We start from the raw sequence: 27,761 nt of genomic DNA on the forward strand, positions 1-27,761 counted from the left end.
TGTGGTATTTAAAATTCTGCCTAAGCTAGGTCATTGATTTTGAAATTTTTATCTGCTTTTATCTTGTATTTATTGCTAATGTAAATACAGTTATATTGTACATTTGAAATACTGAGTGAATGAAGCCAAGTCAAAATTATATATATATATATATGTGTGTGTTTAATTATGATTTATGTGGCAATATATGTTGTGATTAACTGATTATATGAAGTACGAGTACTAAAATTATGGGGCCAATAAATTTGTCAAGTAAGGCCCTGTTCTTTAGAGCTGCTCTGCTCTGCTTGGCTCTGCTCTGCTCTGCTTGCCCCTGCTCTGCCTTGCTCTGCTCTGCTAAAATCTGTTCTGCTCTGCTCTGCTCTGCTCTGGGTTAATATCAATTAATAATATCAATAAACCAATAATTAATAATACTTAATAATTAAAGTACACAATAATTAAAGTACATATTTTAAAATTATAACAATTAAAAATTCACAATACAAATTTTTTATTATTTATTAATAATAATGTCTAACAATTTCTAAATACATATTGATCTTTATAATAACACATAATACATGTTTTTTTTGGGAACAATAATACTACATTATTATAATAATAGTGAAAAATAATGATATAAAAAGGAAGATATTTTACTAATTTGAATATGTAATAATTTGAATATTTTAACCCATTATCGTCTTTTATATATTCAGTATAAACATATGTTAACGTGGTACACATCTATTTATGTTTTCATTCACCCATCAATTATAATAGTGGTAGTAGTAAAAATAATAATAATAGTGGTAGTAGTAGTAGTAGTAATAATAATAATAGTGGTAGTGGTGGTAGTAGTAGTAGTAGTAGTAGTAGTAATAGTAATAATAATAATAATAATAATAATAATAATAATAATAATAATTAAAAAATAATTCTAATACTACTAATAATAATGGTAGTACATGCGATAATGATAGTAATAGTAGTTAAATTAAATAGTAACAACATTAATAATAATAATAATAATAATAATAATAATAATATTAATAATAATAATAATAGTAATAATAATAAAATTAAAAAATAATAATAATAAAATAAAATTAAAAAAAATTAATAATAATAATAACAACAATAATAATAATAATAATAATAAAATTAATAATAATAGTTGTATTAATATTAATAAAAATAATGCTAAAATCTGCTCTGCTCTGCTGAAATCTGCTCTGCTCTGCTGAAATCTGCTCTGCTCTGTTTTGCTCTGCTGAAATCTGCTTTGCTCTGCTTGCCCCTGCTCTGCTCTGCCCAAAAGCTCAAAAGAACAGGGCCTAAGTATATTGTGATATAGATTTATCCTTATAGTTTTACTATACTTCATTAATTTTCCTCCATGGTAGAATGTAATTTCTCATTTGTTTATGTTTTTTTTTTAATTAAAAAAAATAATGAATTTTATCAATAAATTTGTTTAAATTAGCTAGCGGCTCAAATTTAGCTTTATTATCATTACTATTCATATGACTCGTGAAATACATTGATAATCAATTAATTTTTTTTGAAGAAAAGAAGCAAGAGATAGAAAAAGGCAAAAAAATTCTTCGGCAAATGAGATGACATGCATATGCGAGAGAAATATGAACAATCATTAATAACTTAATACTAAAACAGACACCGGGAGTGACACGTGTCACATCTTAGTGCTGTTTTTTCTCTCCAAAACCCCCTTTCCCCTTTTAACCTTTCTTTTTTTTTTTTTGTTAATATCTATAAATATTATTAAAGGAATAACCGCTGACATCATCACTTTTTTCAAACACGTGTCAGCTTCTCCTTCATTTTTTTCCCGCCAAACTTTTTTTCCCCTTTCATATTTTTTTTTTTTAAAAAAAATCTAAATACTGATTCCAAAGTAATTTAATACAGTATTTTAAACTTTTTAGTTTTCATTGCATTAAAAAAAAAAAAAAAAAAAAAAAAAAAAAAAAACCTTAAGGAAAACAAATATCAACCTTTTACAATTTACATATGTGATTATTCCATCTATTTACAAAGTTCGCTAAATTTTATTATAGACGTGAGTTTTCTTTTGTTATACTATGTGTTATTTTAATTTTGTAGTTTGGTTTATGTTAATAATATCGTCTGTAATACAAATATTTTACATATTTTGACTGATATGTCTTTGAAGTAGTTTACACAATTATAAAAACTTTTGTTATATCCGTGCATCGCACGGGAGTTAATCTAGTTTGATTCAATAATAATATCATTTCAAATCTTTTATATTTTCTTTATGACAAATATATATGTTCTCTTTCATTTGGTGTTCATAATTATTCTATATACATTTACCTAAATAATTATTTCAACTTCTTTCAAACAAAAAAAAAAAATTTATTTCAACTCCTTTTTAACTATCTTTTAACAGCAGGTTTTGTGTGTGGCCAACTAACACACAAGTAACCCCTTCGATCTAGTAACCCCTAACCAACCTAGTAACCCCTCCGACTTAGTAACCCCTCCGACCTAGTTACCCCTGACCAACTGAGTAACTCATGACCGACCGAGTAACCCTGACCGACCTAGTAACCCCTGACCGACCGAGTAACCCTGACCGACCTAGTAATCCCTGACCGAGTAACCCCTACCCGACCTAATAACCCCTGACCGAGTAACCCCTACCCGACCTAGTAACCCCTGACCAATTAACCCCAAAACAAAATTAGCTGTAGCAGCCACCACCTTCGCACCTGACCACCGCTCCTCCGCCACTGCACCTAACCACCTCACCTTCCTCACAACTCACATTAATCAAATGCCGCCTGACTACCACTCCTCCACCACACCTGACCACCTCACCTTCCTCACAACCCGCATCAAGGCCACCTGACCACCGCAACACCTCCTATCTCACACATTCACCTACATCGAAATTCACACAAAGAAGACGAAGAAGACGTACGGTGGCGGAGGTCACCATTTCAGCCACGAAAACTTATTGAATTGATGAACTTGTACCCGAATCTCTTGAAATTTTGGGGATATGTTAGGGTTTGGAGCTTCGAAATTTGGTCGCAATTTCTCGCAATCTCTCCTTCAAATCTGCAATTCACCACAAAGAAGATGAAGACGATGGCGGAGGTGGAGGTCGATTTGGCTGATTTCCGCAACAAAGAAGACGAAGACGGTGGTCTTGGTTGATTTTGTCGGCAAAGACGAAGACGACGTCGGAGGTGATGGTCGGATTTATAGGGTTTTGCTGGTCGAATTTTTGGGTATTACGGTTGAACTTCTGGGGATTTTGGGATTGAATTTGCTCTTCCTCCATTAGTCCTGGTTATTCGATTTTTTTTTTAAAAAAAAAAATTGTGGCCAGCCACATATAAAATTTTGTAATCTTTTAAATGGAGTATTATTAGATTTTACCAAAAAAAGTTGTAATAAATTGATTCATATAATAGATGTTAAAGAAACTACTTTAAAACATCACTTATTTTTTTTTCAAATACCTCTAGCTAATATTTTATTTCAATTTCAGTTCAATATAATTATATATTCAAGTTAATTACAATTTTGTTTATGAAATTTTACTACTATACGCACATATTATCACAAATTGATTTATAGAGTATAGTATAGCTATAAAATAAATGTTGACAAATGAGTTTTTAGATATAAAGGTGATATATTATTTGTAATTTTGTGTATGTTTGCACTTTTGCTAATAATTTTAGTGGAGATTTTAGTTTGTTGTTCGCTTGATTTTTGATGTTTATTAAAAATGCATTTATAAATAAGTATTCACTAATATGGCCGCTAGACCTGATCAAGCCCCGCCTGAAAAATTCTCGAGTTCGGACAGACTAAAAAATCCATTTTTTAGATGATTTGTTGCTTTGCCTATTAATATAGATTATGACATTATAATTTTTATATATTTGATTTGTATGTTTTATCAAATTTTATTTGTTGGATATAATTAATTTTCTTAAAAAAATTAGACTTACTATGCATGGCATGGGCTTTAAGCTAGTTTACTTAGTTTTCACTTTGCGACTTTTGATTTTTTATTTCAACAAGAAATTCTTAGAACGACACATGTGTGACTTATGCTTATAAAATAGGGGTAAATTATTAGTGTGAAGTTAATACTGAAAGAACAACATCAAAGCATGTTAACCACTCATCGTAATTTATACTCCCTCCATTTTTAAATACTTGCTCCATGTCTCCATGTGTGGAGTTTTAGGAGAAATTGGAGAAAATAATAAAATATAGAAGTAGTGGGGTAGAGGAAAGAATAAAAAATTTTAAAAAGCAAAAGTAGTAGAGAGAATTAGAGGAGAAAGAATATGAAATTAATAAAATATAATTTATGTTGGGTCCACTAGGTGGGAGAAATGAATTAAATATTGTAAAAAATTTCCAAATAAGGAAATGGAACAAATATTTAAAAACGGCCGAAAAAAGAATGTGAAGCAAGTATTTAAAAACGGAGGGAGTAATATTTAGATGGTACTCCGTATTTGTACATGTTATGTTTGGCTTTCAACTTTCAAGTAAGAACAAAACCATTACCAAGCTTTAAGTTTGTGGAGAACTCACCTTGTGACTTTGAGATCTTGAGTTCGAGCCCCAAAGGCATGGGAGTATGGGGATTCCCTTACCTCCCCCCTTCTACTCTGAAGCGATGACCTGCAGAATTGGGTTGGCTAAACCCGTGAGAGGTACCGCCTTAGTAGAGTCCTTCTTCTAACCTTAAAAAAAAAAAAAAAAAAAATATAATAATAATAATAATAATAATAATAATAATAATAATAATAATAATAATAATAATAATAATAATAATAATAATAATAATAATAAAAATTGAGAACAAAACCATATTATTTTTAACCTCTTTGCCCTTTTTGTGTTTAAGAACTCCATGGGAAGTTTATATTATTCCTATACCATTTTATTATTTTATCTAAAAGAATGATTTAGGTAGACACTTTTTAACTTACAAGTTGCCTTTGGTTTTTTTATGGCGTGTTTGGCAAAATATAGTTATGAAGGTGACTGTTAGGTGTAAAGGTAGTTGTTAGTTATGTAGGTAGCTGTTTAGCTATCAACAAGTTATTAGCTGTGAAGATAGATAATTTAGGTATAAGTATTCGGTAAATTAGCATTTGACTAGTTGTTACATATAAAATCAATATTTTATTTTTAAAACTATAGATTAAATTTTCAACAGGTATCTCAAAAGTTACCTCTAACTTCAAAAGCTAATATTTCTAACTTTTCATAAAAGCTTACCTCCACCACTAAAAGCTACCATAACCACTACTTTGTCAAACACTTATATTTTTTATAAGTAGTGGTTTGACTAAGTCAAAACACTAAAAGCTATCTAAAAAGTACTCAAAACCTAGTGTCGGACACACCCTTATTTTACCGTACGTGTAAAATAAAATAATTTAACAATGATATTGATAGTAGTTGGGAAGTGGATAACATTTTGGAGTAACTATATTTGCATGACTAAAAAAGTGGAGACGCGTTTCAATTGAAATGCAGGAAAGTGCAATGAATTAATTGTCCCAGCTTCCACATAAAACCCCAATTCCTGCTCCTTTTATTACAAATTAAAGCTGCTATTTTTAAATTATGGTACTACGTATTAATTCTCCAGAGAGTAGTGGAAATTCAGGTGATATTTTTATAGTGGAAATTATGCTATCTTTAAATTATGCTATTAATTCCTGCTCCGACTAAAAGTTAAACAAACGCAATTTTTATGAAACAAATGAAATACTACATATAAATTTGCGGACTAGAAACATATAATCTATAGACTATGTTTTCTTCAGATTATTTTCAGTTCAGCTTCAATAAGTTCAGTTTAATTCAATTCAGTTCAGTTCAGTCAATCAGAACAGACCTATTTTATGTCGTTTATAGACTTTTGTTTGCAAAAAGTAACGAACGGGGCCTAAAATAAGTTTAATTGTTAAAATAATTGACTTTTTTTTTTTTGAGGCATTAAAATAATTGACTTAATAAATACTAAAATATGCACATACTTTATTTTATTACTGTATAATCATGTATGAAATTTCATATTACAAGTGCCTTTAACCAATAATATTGTTATACAGTTATAGGCACCCTAATAATATCTGTTACAATAATTGGAAACATTATCATATGATTTGATAATGTTGGATTTTATACGCATCTATTGCTCTTTTTGCCTAAAAATAATACAAGGCCACTAAAAACAAACCACCAAAAATTGCTGTACTGTAGACTTGCAGTTGAGCACTTGAGCCGCTGAGGTATGTATGTTATTTTTAATAAAAGTTTATAGCTAGTACATTAGCTAGAAAGAACAAATCAAAGAAGGTATAACAGACAAACTACACATTCATAATAGAATTGTAACTACTACTATTATTACATAAATTACCAAGTTGATGTTCTTGGTTAGTTTATCTACCAAACTAGCCTAGCTTTGCTGGTGTGATGATCAGGTTGTTAATTAAAATAAAATCGGAACACAAAGTCTTATATGTGGCTGGGCACACCGTGTGTCAGAGGTTACTTTATTAGTGTAATAGGGGTTATTTGGTCATTATTAAAGGGGTTACTTCGTCAATGCTATAGGATTACTTGGTTAGTGTTATAGGAGTTACTCAGTTAGTATTACAGGGGTTACTTGATCAGTTTTATATTATAAGTGGCCACATAGTAAGGCTAGCCACAAACAAGACGGGCTAAAATCGGAAAAATAGTACTCCGTATATATCAATATCATATTCTTTTATTTGAGAAGGATGAAGAATAAATGAGAGAGAATAAAAGAGGTTTACATTAACATATACTTGTAAAATTATATTTGTATTAAATTATAAGAAATTTTACACAACATGTAGTGTTAATGATTCGAGTTTCCTACTAGATAGGTTTATTATTTACTATATAGAGTGATTGACTAGGCAAATTTCAATTTAATATTTAGTCATATACGGAGTATAATTTTAAAAAGATCTTAAAGGGTGTCTAAGCTTTCATGAATGCTTTAGGCCAATTACCCTATAATATAATCTTCTTATAGCATTCACCTTACATAGAAAATTAGGCCGCCAGGGTTGGTATGTAATTGAATAATCGTTCTCTCGTTCACCTTAATCCTTCTTTCTTCTTGTTTTAATCTATGGTGGGTAGATCGTGAAAGGGTTCTTAAATTATCATGCTTAACCTTGTTCTTCCCATAAGAACTTAATACAAGTATTTAATTAAATCGGCTTACGTTATACTTTCTTTGTTGTCAACAAATAAGTTTCTTAGGTATATGTATTTAAGATTTCAATATGGGTTAGGTTGTTTCAAAAATAACTTAAAAACAAAACTTAGGGCATGTTATCTTCAGATTATTTTCAGTTCAGTTCAGTTCTTAATTTCCTTCTCTCGTAATTTTCAGTTTAGCTCAGTTCAATCAATCAGAACAGTCCCTTAAAGTGACAAAAAGATAATTGTAACTTTGTAAGTTGGTGAGAGAGCTCACACCTTATCAATCTCAAGATAAACGAAGCTATGGTGTGAGAAAAATGTGGTGCGGGATGATTGAAGATTTATTTATGAGTATTCGGCCTATGAATGAATACCAAAATATACTCTATATAGTTGATTTGTGGACGAAGCAAGTATTTGATAATTAAAATGCATTTTAATTCCACATAAAATCACTCCAAAAACAGAATAACCAAAGTCCAAATGCACAACATATGTAATAAAAGAAAATTGACGCAAGACTGTACTAATATACGATTAAACGGTCGACTAATTATCGGACTTGTTCCTCATAATTCTATCCTATTTCCACTTGTATAAGCTAATTGTATCGAAGCATTATTCTTGAGCTATATTTTTACTTTTATTTTTTTGTAAACACTTGAGCTATAGAAGCTCCATAACTTTTTTATTTTTATTTTTTGTTCTCTATTAAATATTTAAAAAAAAATAAAAAATTAAGTTATTTTGTTTAATTAATTTAGTTATTGGTGGATTAAGTCCTAGCACTATACAAACCTCCTGGTGTCACACAATTACAAGGAATATCTCCATCTATAATTTCCGCGGTGCTTTATAAGGTTGACTAGATCATCGACGCGGCGTGCAAATACGGCATTGATTGTGAAACTACGGCAGTCACCAGTTTGTAAAATTGGAATATCCTCGTCTACTTTTTGCGATTTTTCGTTAATACCCTTGTTGTTCGTAATTGGAATTATTTTATACGTATGATTAAAAAAAAAATAAGAACAACAAAATGAAATGGAGGAAATATATATTTTTCCCATTTAACTTGCATGCATTGTGCATTATTATAAACTCCTATTATAAACTCGATTCTAATTATGTACAATGCATGTGTACATGTACTTGTAATTACAATTGTAAGAACAATAATGAAAATCGATAGACAAAGAACACCGTACATATTCAAAGGTTATAATGTTAGTTAAAACTATAGCATATATTGATGAGTATAGGATGTTTGGAATTGTTCATGATTCGCAAAGTTATTGATGTTGTCCCTAGCTTAGCAAAATCATTATTAAAGATTAAATATGAAGTAAAAGAACATTAAAGATGTACATTACAAGTTAAGTGCAATAAAATATGATAATCAAAGTACTGTTTCTTAATTTAACATTTCATTTCATAGTGTCCTTTTTTAAACAACTTTTCTTTCGGTTGCTAATCTAATTTGTTTACTCCTACTAGTTTATCATAATTATCAAGGACTACCAAAACGTAATTACTAATTACAATTATATGCAATTAACTATTATTTGATGTTGAAAAGTAAACTCCTAATAAGCATTACATGAAGGTTTCATGCCTTACCACTAAGTCAAATTGACTATGTAAACTTGTCAAACCATCACCTAGCTAGGAAGAGAATATACTAAAACTTCAATTCTAAAAATAATACGGGTAACTATATTACATACGTACTCTATAAGTCTAATTTACACTTCGTACTTTATACTTCGTAGTACCTGACAATTCCTGACCCGACCTAGTAACCCAATCCAATCCGATTCCAAACCCATTTTACTGAGAGAACCCAAATCCGAACCCGACCCGACTCAAATGGCCCGAAATAGACCCGATATGACTCATTCATCATAATTTGTAATGATCCAAACAATTCATACCACTCGGACCAAATGACCCAAACAATTCGAAATTTAACCCAAACCCGACCCGTTAACCCGAATTGACAAGTCTAGTCCGTAGTAATTAGTAATAAAGACTAGAAATCATACACAAATAATATTTTACGAAATTATATATAGCAACTCATCAATTTTCACATGATTAATGGAGTATAAAATGTTATTTGTAGCAAGGCCGGCCTGCAAGTTAGTGCTCAAGCATTACATGAAGACATGCAAGCCATATGATATTAACAGATTATATATTTTACAATCAATCATTTATTTAATTTGCAACTATATATCTCTAACCCACCAATACAATTTTTCCTCTTAAAAACATTTACAACACAAATCATAATAATAACTTCAAAAAATTGGTTTTATGTTATGGGCGGTCCAAAATGTCTCATTTTAATCTTATCCCTTAGTTTCTTTGTTGTAGGAATCCTGACCGTTGATGTAGATCCTAAATCGCTGAGTCAACTCGAATGCACCGGTTCGATGGCGGAGTGCACGGTGGGGGACGAGTTCGACGAGTCGGAGTTCATGGTGGACACGGAGACAAATCGGCGTATATTAAAGGCTAAATCAAAGTACATTAGCTACGGTGCAATGAACAAGAATAAAACGCCGTGTTCTCGACGTGGTGCTTCTTACTACAATTGCAAGCCAGGTGCACAAGCTAATCCCTACAAACGTGGGTGTAGTAATATCTCCCGTTGTAGAAGGGGTTGAAAACTTTAATTATGACTCGATCGGTCTGTCCGTATTTAGTTGTCACCGTTGACGTGACAGTTAATTTCAAACCTTGGTAACATATACATTAGTTTTTTACTTTACATACTTAGTATATTATAACTCTATGAACTTTGGTTATTGCTATTAGTCTCTTATTTTGTATTGTATATGTCAACTAGCTTAATTTGGGATGATCCTGAATACATGAGGTTATATATCGGCTACAACGTTTATTCTTTGTGGCTCTATCTTCCAAATAAATCTTTTACTTTTACTAACCTCTCTTTTGAATTTTTTTTTTACCACTTTTCTTCGTGGTTATGCTTTATTTGTCAATATTCCTTAACCAAAGGTTTATGTTTTAATAATTATGTCATCTAGAATATTTGATGGATTATGTGCATTATTAAATGGATGAAGTTGTTGTTTTGACTTTTTTTTGGTTAAAATAGGGAATGACTAGATTAAGTTTTTGGTGGATTGGTTGTTGGAGGGTAGAATTGGCATTTTGTAAACTTATACGCGTTAGACAACTATTGTTGTGGTATTATTTGTAGAGAATTGGTATTTTCTTTGTAATCTCCTTGGTGTTTTATAATGTTGTACTACTTGTTTATAATAAAGGTCTTTCTCACATCATCAACATGTGATTGACTAATACTTTGTTCTCCTAATTCTTGTTTATTGTAGATGCCAACTAATTAGATTAGTAACATTTTCTTTTAAATAATTACGTCTTTTGACTTTTCATGTATCAAAAATTAGGATTAGGCATGTAATTATGTAAATATACATTTCTTTAATAAATAGACTTCAAATTTCTTGGCGAAAATTGAAAGTAGGTAAAAAAAAATGTACACAAGCATATAGTTTCTCCGTGTTTTTTTTTTTACACAACTCTACGTCATTTTCAGTATTAGAAAAACTACATAAATATACGTAGTATGTTATATCTACAATTATTTGAAGAAGTGACATTGCTTAAGAATCAAATTTGTTAGAATAGACTCAAGGTTGATCGCCCTATTAAAATGACTAAACTCTAAATTAAACTCCTTAACGTGTGAAATTAAGCATGTATTGATTAAAATGAGACTTATACAATCCTCTTTTGGTGAATCCTCTAGCAAGTGTGGCATTTGCATTTATTTGATTTAGGTTTTTTGTGGCCATATTTGAATTATGAGTAATCAATTTAAATTCAAATGAACAACTACATTCAATCCTGTTCTACATACCCGGTATAACATTTGAAGACTACGTCAATTTTTATACTCCCTTCGTTTTATTTAAATGCATCACTTTGATTTTTGCATTATTCATATAGCATGGTTGACTTGATTTTTTCACCTCTATGAAACAAATAAATGTTATTATATAATATATCATTAGATTCGTCTAATGTCTAGTTTCATAATATAATTTTGTTATAATTTTTACTAATTAACAATTAAAGATATTAATGGTCAAAGTTGCATCTTGGCAAAACTGATGCAAATAAAAGAAAACAGAAGGAGTACGTATCAAGTTTAAAATCATAAGTACGTATCAAGTTTAAAATCATAAGTTTTTATACAACTAATGTAAATTAGATCAATTTTGTCAAGTGTAATACGATGTAATGGAGTATATCTCAAAATGTACGGAATATAAAATTGACAATTCGATTACGATAAATACTGATTGCCTTGTCAACCTTCACGGATTGCGTGACATACATGTAGTACAGTAGTAGTTCATATCTGATCTGAACTCTTCAAACCAAATTACCATTTCTCAATTAATGAGACCGCTTCACATATCTTCTTTTCGAAATGCAATTCATAACTTTGTGAGTTGTGACAATACATCATTTTAAATTTTCCAATTTTTTAAAGGCAGTAGGAACGTCATTTTCAGTTAGACTACTTCCAAAGTTTGAAGTTCTTTTATTAATTTAATAATCTCCAACTAATACTCTATTATCAATTTTTGTTTTTTTAAATATACCAAAATTACAACTGCTTCTCAAGAATATGCTCGCCCCCTTGCTAAAAAGGTCTGAAATTATCCTTGACGCCGCCTCTCCCTCCTAAAGTCCTAACCTGAATAATTACAAAACTTTACTATGATCGCGGATTTAAATAATGCAGCTATCAAAAATTAATTTGATTCATCTAGATTTAACTTAATTTAACCAATTTGTTGTTGGTGTAGTGATATTGAAACTGCATTTGATAGAGAGGACCCGTGTTCGATCACCCACAACAATAATCGAGAGGGAACTAGAACCTAACCACTCAGAATTGATACCCGAATTCGGATTAGACTAAAGGGTGAACCGGGGAGAACACAAAAAAAAATAAAAAAAAAAAATAAAAAACCTTATTTTAAAAGTAACTTGATTCAAAACTAAATTTACACGTGCTCGATAATTTAACATGACTCAAACCTGACTTGATCTGACTCTTTTTAATAATTCTTTGACATAGCTAATCTATTCGGTGCTTTTATATATATATATATATATATATATATATATATATATATATATATATATATTAATGAAAATATAATAACTTTAGACCTAATTTTGGTAAAATAGAATGGTAATGTATATAGGTTGCACATGAGCAATCAATATTTTCCTGTATTAATTTGAAAGTATATGACAAAATCACGAGTTAGGTTATGTTCTGATTTACTGAACTGAGTTGAACTGATTGGAGTTGAAGTGAACTGAACTGAATATTTTATAAGAGAAGGAAATTAGGAATAAAGTTGAACTAAACTGAACTGAAATGAAATTAAGCTGAAGAGAATAGGCCCCTTAATTAACATAATTTAATATTAATCTTTGGTTAAATATTTTCACTTTTAATATTAGATAAGATAAGTTTTTATAAGGAAAACCCAAGTTCAAATTACCACTAATAAAGTTTTATTAAGATCTACTAAGTTTAAATCATTATTACATGACTATCTTTGATTATCTTATAAGTGCACACTTGATTTTTGACTTGATCATCTCGAATTTAAATCTAATTAGTCTTAAACAAAATTTAAGGTGAACATATCACACCCTTAAATGTAATCGTGCATTGTTGCTAGGGGAGTTCATAAATCGTTCCAGACCTAAAAAATGGACCGGTCCGGTCTTCGGGTCTAAAAGTTTAATTTTTCGGTCCGGTTCAAACCCTATTAAAAAAAAACGTTCTTGAACTAGACTGATTTTTTGCTTAAAATTATGCGTGAACCTTAAATAATAGTTTCCTTCACTTTTTTCAACTTTTCCATAAATTTATTAAAGTTTCTCAAATCGGTTCGGTTCGGGGTTTAGACCGATTCTTTCGGTCCAATCTGGAATCGGTCACAGCTTAATCGGACCAGTCTTCGATTTTAAAAATTCTAATTTTCGATCTTCAGTCCAGTTCGGTCTTGGACCAATAAACAACCCTAATTATTGCATGTACAATTATATTATTTTCATATAATAAAAGTCAATTGAATCTCATAATATTTTACTCACAAGTCAATATTCAAAATTATGCTACTTTTGATGTTATAAAAAATGTTGTTGTTGTTGAAACAATATAATTCCCCAATTGTAATTTAATTTAATTAATTTATAATATCATAAGATCTAATTTAGTAAATTAACAAAGTCAATTAATTTTCTTAATAATTTTTACCTTAATAATGTCACACTACACCAATCCTTGCACATGTTAAAATCTCACCTCAAAAAAAAAAAATCACACATCAAAATTAAATCATTGAAATGTCCTCACTCCAATGTCAAACGTCTCACTTAACCACCTCTCACGCAATTTTCTTTTTATTTTTTTAAAATTCAAATAAAAAACTCTTAAATGGCAATATTCGTAAATAATCCAAAGACCAAGCCCAATTTCCCAACAAAACCGCTACTTATAATACTCTAGTTCCACCCTCAAACTAGCCGTTCCCATTTCACAGCTGTCCAAACAATCCCTTATTCTAGTGAGAGAAACAAACCCTAAAAAACCCCTCATTTTAGAGAGAGAAACAAACTCAATCCCAAAAAAATTCAACCTATTTTCCAGAAGTGAGTGAGAAAACAAACTATCTCACCAACAAAAATGGCCGACAATAGAAAGCTAGTAGCAATAATAGCCGTTGGATTATTCCTAGCACTAATCTCAACCGTAGATGCAGGGGTTGATCTTGATCCAACGGTAATGGGGTTGTTCGGAAGTGGTGGATCTGGGTGTAAAGGAACAGTTGATGAATGTTTGGGGATGAATGAAGAAGATGAAATGGATTCAGAAATCAACAGGCGTATATTAGCAACAAATAACTATATTAGCTATAATGCGCTGAATAAGAATCGAGTTCCTTGTTCAAGACGTGGTGCTTCGTACTATAATTGTCGTCCAGGTGCTCAAGCTAATCCTTACTCTCGTGGTTGCAGTGCTATTACTCGTTGTGCAAGACGCTAAGATTTTTTTTTTTTTTTTTTTTTTGTTATTATGATGATTATTACTATCCCCATTTCTTAATTTTCTTTTTAAAAAAAAAGAAAAAAAATGTTGTAATTTTTATTATTTTTTATTTTTATATTAATTCTATGATTTGGGGTTTGTTTGGTATACATGGATAAAAAGAAAGAAGGTAAGAGGAATTTGAAGATGGGTTTGTTGTTAATGTTAATTTCATTGTGATACACTTTTTTTTTTTTTTTTTTTGGTTTTGTATTATATTGGTAATAAATATTTAGTTATTCTTTTTATTTCTAATATGAGATGAGATGAGATTTAATACATAATAATGATAATATGTTATGTATGAAGTATAAGTTGTCAAATTGAATTTTGTTTGCTATTTTTTTGTTCCAATTTTATCCCTTGGGTTGTTGATTTGAGGTAGGTGGTGTGGTTGGAATTAATTTTGGTGTGTTTTTGAATGAAATTTAGGCTTCAATTATTATTGTTATTTGGTAAAAGTTGACATTGACTTTGTGGGTATGAACTAAAGGTAGTTGTATACTTGTATAGTTGTATTGCATCTTTAATTGGTGGCTTTAGCTTTTGAAAATTTGAATTGTTCATGTAGTTACTTTTCTTAGCCTTTGTTTAAAGTTGAGCAAGAAAAGAATAGGAGAAAAATAAAGTTAGAGATTTAAGAAATGTAAAGTAATTGTGTAAGAATGAAATTCTTTCATCTTTTGATTGAAATATAGGAGGGGGGATTCTCTTTTGTAAAGTAATGCACCACAGGAATTTCATAAAAGTTGCTGTTCATAAAATTTCAAGTGGTTTTAGAGCTCACTAGCTCAGGCAATGTTGTAGATGAGATTCAATTTCGTGTTAAAGTGTGTAATGAGTAACATGAGTAAGAAATTAAGAATATTTTTGGGCAGAATTAGAGGGAATACATTGTTGCCATTTTTTGATTAGTTCCCAAATTCCTGGATTTTTGGCTACAAGGTAGATTTTGTTCTTGTAGTCCTAGGAAGTGACTTTTGTCCAAAAATAAGTAATCTGAATTTTCAGTATCACTTATTTCTTAATAGATACTCTAGTTGTATAATTAGACAGTAGATTAGGAGAATTTGATTTTATAAAAGATATTCTCACTCAAATTTCTTCCACAATTCAAGCCAATTCTAGAGGATTAGACCAAGAAATCGTCAACATTGTTTCAATAAATTACTCCGTACACGATATATAACTTCATAACATCGAATTCAATCTAAGGAACGATTCCTTAACTCTAAGGGGCGGCAATCGCCAAAATACAATAATTGTACGATTTTCAATATCTCCCTTTCAAAAGGGTTGGTAGTTGTCATATTATTCAAGTTTTTACCTATCGCTAATAAAAAGTTACACGACATGTACAGTAATTTACTACTACTAAATTGCAGGAAACAATTGTCGAATCTTTAATTTAAAAATTTTCTCTTTCATGGGATGTCGTTTTAATGGGGGAAGATTTTGTATCCCAGCTAAAGAAGTGGATTAGTGAGTTGGCAAGAATAAGCATATGGTCTTTTGTCATTGTATGCTAATTTCGTAAACAAAAGGAGATTAGTGAAAGGAATCCACCAACTATGTCATTAACTAAACATTACTATGAACATTAAGGATTATTTTATACTTTGTATTACATTATTTCTACCATATTGAAATATTATAATTGTACAAATATATATTATGATTGAGATGGCTGGAATTTGGTGGCTTTGTGGTTGCAAAATTAATTTACAACTATGAAGATGTTTGGTAGTAAAATTACAAATAAGGCCATATCACATGGGATATGGGTGTACCTAATGATTTTTGGAAGGAGTATATTGTGGATTGATGAAATTTCTAAGAAGAAGTTGTTAATAGTTTGTCTGTCATTTTTTAAAATTTCAATTAATAAATTCAAAAAAAAAAGTATTGAGCTGTTTTGATTTGAATAAGGTGGGGTCCAATCACACCTATTGTAGATATTCAATCAAATCAAAGAAATAGAGGAATCCGTTTGATGGTGTATGTTGTGTGGTTTGCCAAACAATATTGTGGGGGAATGGACCCCGTACTAGATTCCTAACTCTTCTTTTCAACACGGAACTTTCGTAGATTTTTGGGGTCACTTTAGAAGTTTTATGGTTCTAGCTTGTGAGTGTGGAAAAGGGTAACCCAATTGCATACATCGATACCAACCTTTGAGTTGGTGGAGAACTTATCTTGTGACTTTGACATCACAAGTTTGAGTCCCATTAAGGCACCAACTATAAAAATGGTTGTAAGTAGGGGATTTCCTTACCTCCTGCCTCTACTCTCAAGCATTAACTTGTGAAACAGGGCTAATTAAATCTGTTAGAGGTGTCGGTTCAATAGGATATTTCATCTTACCTTAAAAAAAATAATAAAAAAAAAATTGCATACACCGATGACGTGTTCGACGGTTCGAGAATTGGATGGAATTTCGTTTATATCATGTTCTATAGAACTTTGTAATTCATATGCTAAAACTATTACTCCAATCTAACATTATACTCGGTAATTAATAAGGTGTTCTAAAATAATTGTATCTTTAAAACGATCACACTAAATTTTAAGTTCATTGAAAGTAAGTTGATTAGAGAGGGGTTTTCTTTGATTTGAAATGCCAATTTAAAAAAATATATATGGTTTCATTTTTCTAGTCTTTAGATTCCTTTAATCCTTTCAGTCTCACGCTCAAGTCTAGTAGGCTAAAACCCTTGAAAGCACAAAAGAAGGATAAGAAATCACCTCTAAATTTCTATGATGGGATTCGATTTCATAACCTTAAAGTCATGAAAATTAACCACAAGAACAAATAGCACTTTGTACTTAGTAACATGTTCTGATGTTCATGTACTAGAGGAAATGGATTTAAGCATACGTGCACAATAAATAGCATATTAAAGAGCACTCATGAATTCATTATTGTGTGCATGTTTTCAATACTTAGTACAGTACATATAAAGAACATTGGGTAAAAAAAACAACCCCTACCTAATTTTAGTAAAATGAGCAAAATCAAACCAGACAATTTGCCTTTGGCAACATGAACTTTCAAGTTATTTGTGTAAAAAATTTCATGAATTTCTAATAGGTCTGTTCGCAAAATTTGTACTTCTTCAATAACACAGTAAAATTCTCTCCAAATATGGATTGAAAATTGTAAAAAAGAAGAATTTGAAACAACTTACCGACAAGGAGGAAAGAATAGAAATTCTCACTTGTAAAAAGGTTTCATATGCTCTAAAAGCTCATATCTTCACTTGTTAATGGTGATTGTGACATGAAAGAACTTTTCAACTACCAATCTAAGTGAATGATGTTTGTCTATACCTTTATTTATTACTCTGTATTTTTGTGTTTGTAGATTTTATTTTCAATGTTGATATGTTATTTTGAAGTGACAAATATAAGAAATGTTATGAATTTCTAAAATCTTAACAATATGCATTCACACATGCACGTATGATGTGAAATATCTTTATTCATATATATCCAACTGGAAAAAAGTAACGCAATCCTATATATCAACTATAAGAAGTAATAGAAAGCATTAAAAATCAACCAAACATATAGTGTATCACATATCTAGGTGTGATTTTGTCATCTATATAGTATATACAAGTACCAAAGTAATCACCAAGGAGAGAAGCCGCTGCAAATGCCACCGCGGCATGGACTTGTTGAGCACTCGAAAATGCAGCAATACAACCTAGCCATGCTGTAAATTGTTTTGGTAATGGTCTTGTTTCCTTTGCATAGTTGTGGTCATCCTCGGCCAAAAAAAAAAAAAAAAAAAAAAAGAGGTATGTTTGATGTTAATATAGATACCGCGATGATTAAGGTGATCGTAGTTAGAAGGGTGTCACCAACGGAAGTTGCTGCTGGTTTCGGGGTGATCATTGCCCTGAGACTTGGGTTAATGAAGGTTGTGGTGGAAACAGATGCAAGAAATGTGATGAGGGCAATTAATTCTTATGAGTGGCAGATCCCCTAATGACTTGATTTGTTGATGATAATAGAATAGGCACATTAGTTGATGTTTTGATGTTAATAATATACCTCATCTGTCAAAGTAAGTGTAGCCGAGAATGTAGCTGAACATCTTGCTGCTCACTTGTCCCCCTTTGATGGGGTGGAGCAAATGTACTTTAAATCCTCTCCCTCATCTTCCTCTGAGCATTTACTCCTGACTACTTTCCTCAAATAATAAACTTCAAGTAGTTTTTTTTTTTTTTTTTTTTTTTTTTTTTTTTTTTTTTTTTTTTTTAAAAAAAAATAATATTTTAAAAAGGTAACGAGCTTATGCTAAGAAGAGAATGAGGTAATAAATCACGACAAACAAAAATAGAAATGAGCACACTAAATTGGAGCATAGGGAGTGTATTGTAATTTGTAAAAGATGCAAGAAGGATTGACGAAATCAATAAGCATGATTGCATGAGCAGGGATTTTATATGCAGCGATTCACTTACGATGAGTTAGCTATGTCCATAAACAGATAAGCTGAGAGTTTCATTGATCTAGAGGATTGTATAGACTGATGAATTATAGCTAGGTTAAACTGTAAGGAGATAGTTCTCTTAAAATAATGTAAGTGCATAAACAGAAAATCATAACCTACGTAACAACAGATATCGTAATTTATAAATCCTCAAATATCTAAATAGTGTGTTTCACCCCTAGACCTCAACAACTCAACTCACTAACCGAATAAGGTTTTATTCAGGGCATTTCCTAACACAGTACTCCGCATTTTGTACAAGTATTACGAGTATCAATATTTTGGCAAATCCAAAAGCAGGACAGTACTAGCAGTCTCGATCTGGCTATCCCAAACAAACTAACTACTAGCGTCAGCGTTGGTCTGAGGTTGTTCACTGAAACTCGAAACTCGACATTGTTCGCATCTCCACATTCTTGTTTGAGTAATTTGACTAGACCACTTTATTTTTGTAATAATATGATGAACTTATCAACTATTCATGTAAGAGTGTAAGACAACCATAAAATAATTAACATTGGCATTTAGTAATACCAACCATTTACAATCCTTAACCTTTATAAAAATGCAAACTTGATACTGTAGCTTATGAATAGTAATATGTGGTGCTATTACAGCCTTGCCCCCAACATTAATGAATTGCCAATTTTGCCCCTATTCCTAATTGGTTGATGAATGTTTGAGTGCTTTGACTAATTGACTGCTCTCACCGACTTCCCTTACCTACTCCCTCAGCTCTCTTTCTTCTCATCTCAGAAAAAAGCTCAGAGTTTTTATGGAAACAAGGAGAGAGAAAGCTAGAGAGAGAAAATATGTCTTCCTTCAACAACAATGGCGATGAGCTCAAAACCACCAATCATCCCTTCGACGATGGTTATGGGAGCTTGTGGAAGATGATTCTTGATGTCGTTTCTCCGATCTTCAGGTATAATTCTACTCCTTTCTTAGTATTAAACTACCAACTAAAATAACAAAAACCCCATTTGTAATTCAGTTTTTTTTAAGAAAATTATATAGAATCATTTCTGGTAGAATTCGGTTTAATAGAAGGTTGTGATTTGGGAATTGAGCTATGGGAATTAAGTTATGAAAATTAAACTAATGGAATTATGTGAAAATTGATGCGTGACAAGCTGAATTAATGTGGTATGATCTAATGACTTCTTCTTTGTTACCAGGTTTCGTGGTGGAGGTGGTATTCTGAATCAATTATACTATGAATCAATTTTTATATCAGTCTTCTCCAACCTAGATCCAATAAGGTACGATCCATTTCCCTGGATTTTTTTTTTTTTTTGTTCAATACTTCTACTAATTTATGATTAGTGTATATAGTTTATGGTTTGGGTATCTGTTGATTTTATTGTATTTTGTTAATTGCTGGTTTCGATGTTATTAATGTCATAGTTGGGTGGTTTTGAGTGGATCGGCGTAGCAGTGTAGCTTGCTTAATTATTGGAACTCTCTCCGGCGATATCACTTCTACCGCCGGCAACGCCGCCGATATCCGATCCTCCTCAATTTCAAGGTTAGCTCATTATATCACCTAATTTGTAAGTATTTGAATTTAATTTGCCTTTTTTTTTTTTTTTTTTTTTTAAATAAAAGATTGTTTGTGAAATTGAAATTTATGCACTTTCTTCTTAATTACATGAATTTTATACCAATTGGGTATTATAAAGGTATAATCTTGCTTATATTTTCTTCAAGATGTTGAGTTGTGTGAATTTGTATTAAATTTTGCATTTTGCAAGTAATTGAATGATACCCTGTATTTTTTGCGACCCGGAATTTTAGGGTTTGTTTTGATTATGAATTTTATGGTCTGTGTTTCTGTGTATGTGTGTGCCTATGAATTGTGGTCAATTGCCGGGGTTTTTGAATCAATATTGGTTTGTTTTTGAGGATTATACATCTTATTTCAGTTTTGGTTCGGTTTGGTTTGGTCCGGTTTTTACCCCGGTTCGTTCGGTGCTGTTTTGGGTTTGTTGATGCGTTTTGTGGTTTGTTTGTGTTTGTGGATATATAAGCTTGTGAATTGTGAACCTTTTATTGATTATATCATTGCCACTTTATTAGATTTTTTGCGTGCATTTCTGGATCGCACACCACTCATTACTGGGCTTTTATTTGTGTTTGTTGAATAAAGCTACTGGGTGATTTTATCTTAAAATAATATGTTGTATGCTGGAATGTGAGGTTTAAACTGAGTAATATTACAACATTGCACGTTTATTGGAATATTAGGACGACTGTTGGCTTAGAATATATAGGACGTCGATCATTTACAGAAGAAGCTGGCTAATAATATCAAAGAGAATTCAAATATCTAAGGAGGAGCTTTATGAGGCTCAGAGATTTATGTTTGTTTTATTTATGTTCGTTTTGGGTTTAATTTTTGTTTTGCTTTTTTGTTAATTTTTGGGTTTTGCTTTTGTTAAATTTCAGTTTTATTTTTGTTAAATTTCAGTTTTATTTTCGTTTTGATTTTTGCTAATTTTGATTTTGGGTTTGATTTTGTGGTTTGATTTTCTGGTTTGTTTTTAGTGGGTAATTTTGTGGGGTTGTTATTGTTAATTTTGATTTAAATTTTGTATTTTGGTTTAGTTTCTGGTTGTTTGGGTTAAGATTGGCGGTGGTGGTGCGTAGGTAGAGGTGGTTTTGGGTTGGATGTTGGCAGTGGTGGTGCGTGGTTAGATCGAGGTGGTTTTGGAAGGTTGGCAGTGGTGGTGCGTGGGTACGGTGTTAATGCAGGTTGGGTTGCATTTGTTTCTGTTTTTTTAATTTTTTATAATTAATTAGCGACCGCCAAGATAGAAAAAGTGCTCATTTCTGAAAAACTAGGCTTTAATTTTTATTAACAATACTTCTAAATAGCAACTTCTTAATTCAGGCATTCTTTGTTGTCATTAAACTATAAGTTTTGAGTTTTCTTTTTATTTTGTTTATAATATTCATGGGTGTTAAAATTTCTTCTTTACTTGAGCTTTGTCATTCATTTGGGTATCCATGTCTGTGAAATGATCTGATACAATTCATAATTTTTTTGCCTGCGACAGTCTCCCATAGTTTGACTTCGTCTTTTCCCTTCTGCAATTCAGAGCTCAAAACTCGGATTCTTGCTTCACTATCTTCATGCTCCTTCTGCATTTTAGAAATTTGTGAATCCAGATATTCAATAAGTTCATGAAGGTCTTCGCATTCTCTCAGTTGTTAAGCATAATTCTTGGACAATTCAAGTAATTGGATATCACGATTCTCTTTCATTGACTCTGCTTCCAGAAGTTCCTTTTCTTTCAAGCAAAAAAGATTATTTTCATTAGTTATTTCATCCTTCAACCTGTCATTTGAAACTCTCACTTTTTTCAGTTCATTCTCTGAATTCTTCAATGAGATCTCAAAATTGATATTTTTACTACGGGCATCTTCCAGTTTCCTCTCTACTATTTGCACTTTCTCCTCGAGAATACTATTGTCGCTGTAAAGCTTTTCAATATGCCCAGTCAATTGTATGACTTTCTTTGATTTCTCAGAGATGACATTCTTGAAAATAAATGACAGATTGTCCAGTGCAACTACCTCCCCGACCATACAAGAACACTCATCCTGTAGGTTGTGCTTCTCCTCCTCCAAATCTTCAAATGCCTTCATCAATGATCCCTTTTCCTCGATGACCTTGTAATTCTCTTTTTGTAGATCATCATAAGCCCCCTGGAGATTAAACAGCTTCTCCCGGAGATCTTCCATTTCAGTGAGAAGAACAACTTCTTTCTGACTCCCCTCCCTAACTTTGAGAATTAACTCTTCATTACTCTCCAAAAGCTTCTGTATCTCTTTCTGGAGTTGATTTACTTCCAGGTTCCTGCTTTCAACCTTCTGCCTGAGGGAGTTTATAACAGCATTTAAATTTGCCATATCTTGTTTAAGATGCCAAATCATTGCAAGGAAAACAGACTTTTGTATTACATGTTCTTGATTTTCATCCCAGGCTTTATACAGAGATGCTTTTATATCATCAAGCTTTCCATGTATAAGGTTCACAACTCTTTGATCCTCATTGCCGGATTTGCCGCAGTCATCAAGTGCTGAACCTGCATCAGATTCAAGTGCATCTAACAAATGAAAAATCCCCATTCTCAATCCTTGTACTTGATCAGACAACACACTAACTTCATCTTTCTTATCAAGACTCTCCTTCTCCAGTTCCGAAATGAGTTTCTCAGACAACCTGGATGCTTCCAGAAGTTTCTCAGAGTACTTCTGCAATGAACATGCGTTAAAACGACGTATTTATCCCATATCTTGAGAGCTAGCAGGTGATCGCTTTCGGCTTGAGCTTCCTGTGTGCGATGGTTCTTACTTTTGCCTTCGGGAAAATCCTTCTCCAACATATAGATTTCTATTAGTGCCATGTGCTGGCATGGGCCTGGTCCTTCACTAATGAATATGTCCAACCGGTATCAGATATGGCCTAATCTGGGAATCGGTGTCGTGTCAAGCAATCCATCCGGCTTTGGCCTTTACAGCCTTTTCAAATCGAATCTCTTATTCCTGTAGTATGATCTTATATGGTAGTAATTGTTAGTTCAATTATGCTTGCATTTGTATAATTGATCATTATATCATAAAACCCAAAAGGGATCTTATTTAATTGTTATTATATACTTGTGTATGTATTTTCTTAAAAATTTGTTAAATTCATGTATTTGTTGGGTTGGACTAAATTTAGAGATTGATTTTAGGCAATGTATTTGATAAGACCCTTATATAATCTATATAAGCTTTGAGTAGAAGATGAAGAGTTCTAAATTTTGATTAAGAAATTGATGATTTACTAAAATTGAGTATTTTTTCATTATTAGCAGGAGTTAAAATCAATAAAATGTGTATAATTGAGATGTGCTCGACAATTCAGAGTGTGAATCCTCCACTAGCACCTCCATTGCCCGGTGCACAACCTAAGAGGGTTTTGCTTAAGTCCAAGGGCGTGTCATCTTACGAAGACCAAGGCTCTGTGAGCACTGCAATAACGGATTTGTATGACCGCCTTTTTGATGAAGATTATTGAGCTGATGTTGTCATTCATATAGATGATGGTGGCCGAATTTATGCCCATGCTAATATATTGGTAAGATCTTTTAGAACCCATTTGACTTTTTGATTTTTTTTTTTTTTTTTTGAACGAAATCAGACAATTCTTAATTCAGCTTGTCAACTTTGATCTTTCAGTATATAATATGCATGGTCGAAAATTTCTGAGTTTCCTTGAATTACCATGTATTTAGTTTACCTTGATGGAAAAATGACTTATTTAGGATAAATTTTATGATGTCATTTAAGAAGACAGCTGATAGTTCATAGTTGTATATTGACAGGGTGAAGGAATCCAAAGGCAAAAATCGACGCAAATCCACCATCATTCATGGTGTTCACGTGATGCGGTTCATGTATTCATTTTATTTCTCTACTCTTCTTGGTAATACATTGCAAAGTTTCATTTTTATAAAATTTTATATAGTAATATTGAATCTTGTGAAAGCACATAATTTTTTGCATGCTGACTGCTGTGTTTCTGCTGTCATTCGACAGCTATAACCCAGAAGATATTGAGGAATATATTTTGCACCTTTTGGTATTGTAGCTTTATCCTCCATTGAAGGGCAGCTTTGAGGTAATAACTAGATTTTTAGTCTAATTATCAGTTCTTTTTAATCACTGAATATGAATTTCACAATCTAGGTTTATTTTTGTTTTTGGGAAAAATTCGTTGCAGAAAGGGTACAGGGTACAATTGGCTACTTAAATGTGTTAAATTAGTCCAAAAGTGCTCACTGTACCAAATAATAATTTTCGAATCGTAGTTCTAGGAATCCAGGGTGGGTGGGGGGAAAAATTAGGCAATTAGCAGACTGTGTAACATATATGCTAGGTGGAACTTCTGATCAGTCTTGAAATCAATATGAGGATGAGAGTTGAAGTTTGCTTGGCTATGTTTTTTAATTCCATTCAATGGTACTAGCTTACCGAGTTATCTACTCTTCTGTATACTCAGAAGAGGCTAACAAGTTGAGAAAGTTTGAAATACGTAGCAGCTATTAAGTTAATGTATATAATTCCCTCAAGTCTTTAAATATATCTCCATTACCTCCTCATTGGTCATTCACATAGGTTTCCTGGTCCATAGTGGTCACATATTAGATAAGAGGAGACAAAGACATATGGAGTTACATAAATTTGTAATTCTATGGTACATATTTAATTAATTAGTTAACATATAATTCTTAAAGTGCCTATGAAAGAAGCATTTTGGTGCAAAACAAAGTTCTTTTTTTTTTCAGACTATGAAATTAATAAACTTTACTTGTCATTTTGGTGCAATTAGCATAATGTGCTAAGCAATCTTTTGGATTCTATATTCTGTGCTATAGTTGTGGAGGTCTTTCAATGGCTAATGAAAGATATTTCTAGATTGTTCTGCAGTTATGGTTCTTTTCACTTATTTTGTTACTTAGTAGATTCCGCTGGTAGGAAAATATGGCATCGGAATTTGTTTTTTTGTTTTCATATCTTGTTTGGTATGAAAAAGATTGTTTAGTTTTGCTATTTGGTTAATTTAAAGTGATTGTTTTCAGAAGTTTTTTCATATATCAAGAGTATTAATATAATTTATAGCATCTTCTTTGCCAAGATTTTACAGACTTGAATTCTTTTTGGAATGTACAAGTGTAGGATTTGTTATGATGTTCATAAACATTTCTTATACAAGTTTGTTTATTGAATTTTGTATCTGATATGCAGCATGTCAGGACAGGAGAGATTTATGAACACTCGAAAGTAATCAGAGTAGATTACTCATACGGGTCTCATTGAGGTTGATCTTATGTGGGATGCTGAATTAGGGGAGGTAATTGCTTCTAGGTATATGTGTGTATGTGAGTGTTCATAATTTAATGATATGCTACACATTCATTCATGAGCTAATTAATCACTTGATTTGAACGAGCAGACGGACTTTACTTGATTGAAGTGGACAGATCCTGCGGCCTGGAGGCTACTGGATCCTTTCCGGGACACCCATCAACTGGGAGGGTCATTGCAAGCTTGGGAGAGAAGCAAGGGAGATTTGAGCTCTGAACAAAACACCATTGAAGTTAATTTCGACCTGTTTTTTGTATTTAATTTCTAGAATTTTCTTTTCCTGTTGTTGATGTTTGTGTTTTGAGGAATTGATGGAATTTCACTTTGATTTATTGAGAAACAAGATCAGTTGAAGTTATATGCAATTTTTTTGTGAAATTCGTACTAATTTTAGTAAATTGGCAAGTGAATTGGTGAGAGTTTTGAGTGGTTATACTTTTTTTCTATGCTCCTTCATTTGCATGAACGTTACATACTTACATATCAAAAATGTAAACACTTTCAAAAAAGTTATGTGCAAACACAATATTCTATTTAACCGAATGAATTAAAGATATACTTCCTCCATTCTTTTTTACTTGATCTGTTTCCTTTATCATGCTTGCCAATGTAAAATTTTAGCGATCAATAAATTTAATTCTTTATAAATAAAAATTATAAAAGTTGTATATTACGATAATACTTATTGAGACGAATTAAAAAAGATAGCATATGAATATATTTTTCCTTACATATCATTCACAGAAGACTGTCAAATAGTGTAAAAGTTAAAGCGTGTCAAGTAAAAAAGAACGGAGGAAGTATAATACTTTTGAAAAGATTTAGAAATTGAAAAAAAAAAACATTATTTTTAAAAAGGCTTTAAAATTTGGAAAACATAAGTGGTGCAATGTAACAAAAGATGGAAAGAGAGAGGAGAATGATTGAGAAAGGGGGAAATGCAAATAAAGCATAACTTTATAAATTTTGAAAATCATAAGATAGGATAGGAAAGAAAAGGAGGGAGGGAGGGGGAGAAAAGGATGGTCAATTAATTGTCAATTTCATATGATAAAAAATCAATATTGTAATTTGTATAGAAAATTAATCTGATTGATAACATATTTAAGAAATGATTTCAACCTTAAGGTAGAACGTGTTGGATTCTTACGTAATATTTCCTTAAGTTTGCATATATCATATTTCTTTTCAAAGACATTGAATCCCTTTTTTTTGTTCATCTTATTATCTTCCAAAATGACCTCAATAATGTATGAAGACACACAAAGGAGAAATAAGTCATAAAATATCAAAAACCTTAATAAAGACATTAGATTTTAAAGGAATTAACATAAAAATCTAGGAACATGACTAGAAAATAAATGTCAAAATGACACTCATCACATACGAGGGGGAGAGAGAGGGGGGGGGGGGAAGAGAGAGAAAGAAAGAGAGGGGGGAGTTGAGAAAAAGAAGGGCAAGGAGATATTTTATAACAAAATAAAAAATAAAAAAACAAGGAGACAAAGGCCAAGGGAATACAGTAACTTTTGCCTAAATTAGATCGTATATTCACTTAGGGAAAACAAATTTCGAAGATAAAAATAGTACTAAATTCAACATTCAACTCGAAGAAAAAATGTAAAATTACAAAACAAGCTTTGAAGAAGTTTAGATCACACCAACTATGTAGACTGATAACAAAGAAATATACAATTCTTTCATATGCTTTGCATTTAATCCATTTTACAGAACTTTAACCTTTAAAATTGTATTTCCTTATTACTGCTCCTTATTATCATAATCATTTTAAGACGAGATATTTGTTAATAATTAAGCTACTCAATAAGAAACCATATTGCGTTCAGAAATAATATCTAAAAGAATTTGTATAATTTTTTTAAAAAATCTTTAAATTCT

The 27,761-nt window shown here is 31.4% G+C and overlaps 2 protein-coding genes and 1 long non-coding RNA gene across 7 annotated transcripts; all 3 read left to right on the top strand.

Moving 5' to 3' along the window:
* Positions 1–3,123: 3,123 nt before the first annotated feature.
* On the top strand, positions 3,124–9,938 carry LOC145575152 (rapid alkalinization factor-like). The gene is made up of 2 exons (XM_081633059.1): positions 3,124–3,187; positions 9,646–9,938. The coding sequence occupies exons 1-2, from the start codon at positions 3,124–3,126 to the stop codon at positions 9,936–9,938; spliced, it is 357 nt and encodes a 118-aa protein (XP_081489185.1).
* A 3,916-nt stretch (positions 9,939–13,854) lies between these two features.
* On the top strand, positions 13,855–14,892 carry LOC145574508 (rapid alkalinization factor-like). The gene has a single exon (XM_081632317.1). The coding sequence runs from the start codon at positions 14,042–14,044 to the stop codon at positions 14,399–14,401; it is 360 nt and encodes a 119-aa protein (XP_081488443.1). The 5' UTR covers positions 13,855–14,041; the 3' UTR covers positions 14,402–14,892.
* A 4,820-nt stretch (positions 14,893–19,712) lies between these two features.
* On the top strand, positions 19,713–26,240 carry LOC145574509 (uncharacterized). Of its 5 annotated transcripts, none has more exons than XR_014098092.1 (8): positions 19,713–19,869; positions 20,123–20,206; positions 20,352–20,472; positions 23,807–24,072; positions 24,320–24,420; positions 24,534–24,615; positions 25,743–25,848; positions 25,951–26,240. It is a non-coding gene; the product is annotated as an uncharacterized LOC145574509 (long non-coding RNA). The 5 variants fall into 5 exon arrangements; XR_014098093.1 differs by having other exon boundaries at positions 19,715–19,869; positions 23,810–24,072; positions 25,743–25,862; XR_014098091.1 differs by having other exon boundaries at positions 19,715–19,869; positions 23,810–24,072.
* The last annotated feature ends 1,521 nt before the right edge of the window (positions 26,241–27,761 follow it).

Source organism: Chenopodium album, chromosome 13 (genome assembly GCF_948465745.1).
Source record: "Chenopodium album chromosome 13, dcCheAlbu1.1, whole genome shotgun sequence".
Lineage (NCBI taxonomy): Eukaryota > Viridiplantae > Streptophyta > Magnoliopsida > Caryophyllales > Amaranthaceae > Chenopodium > Chenopodium album.

Coding starts and splice junctions, on each gene's coding strand:
- LOC145575152 (XM_081633059.1), top strand. CDS start 3,124: ATGGCGGAGGTGGAGGTCGATTTGGCTGATTTCCGCAACAAAGAAGAC. Junction 3,188..9,645: donor AGACGAAGACGGTGGTCTTG/GTTGATTTTGTC, acceptor TCTTTGTTGTAG/GAATCCTGACCGTTGATGTA.
- LOC145574508 (XM_081632317.1), top strand. CDS start 14,042: ATGGCCGACAATAGAAAGCTAGTAGCAATAATAGCCGTTGGATTATTC.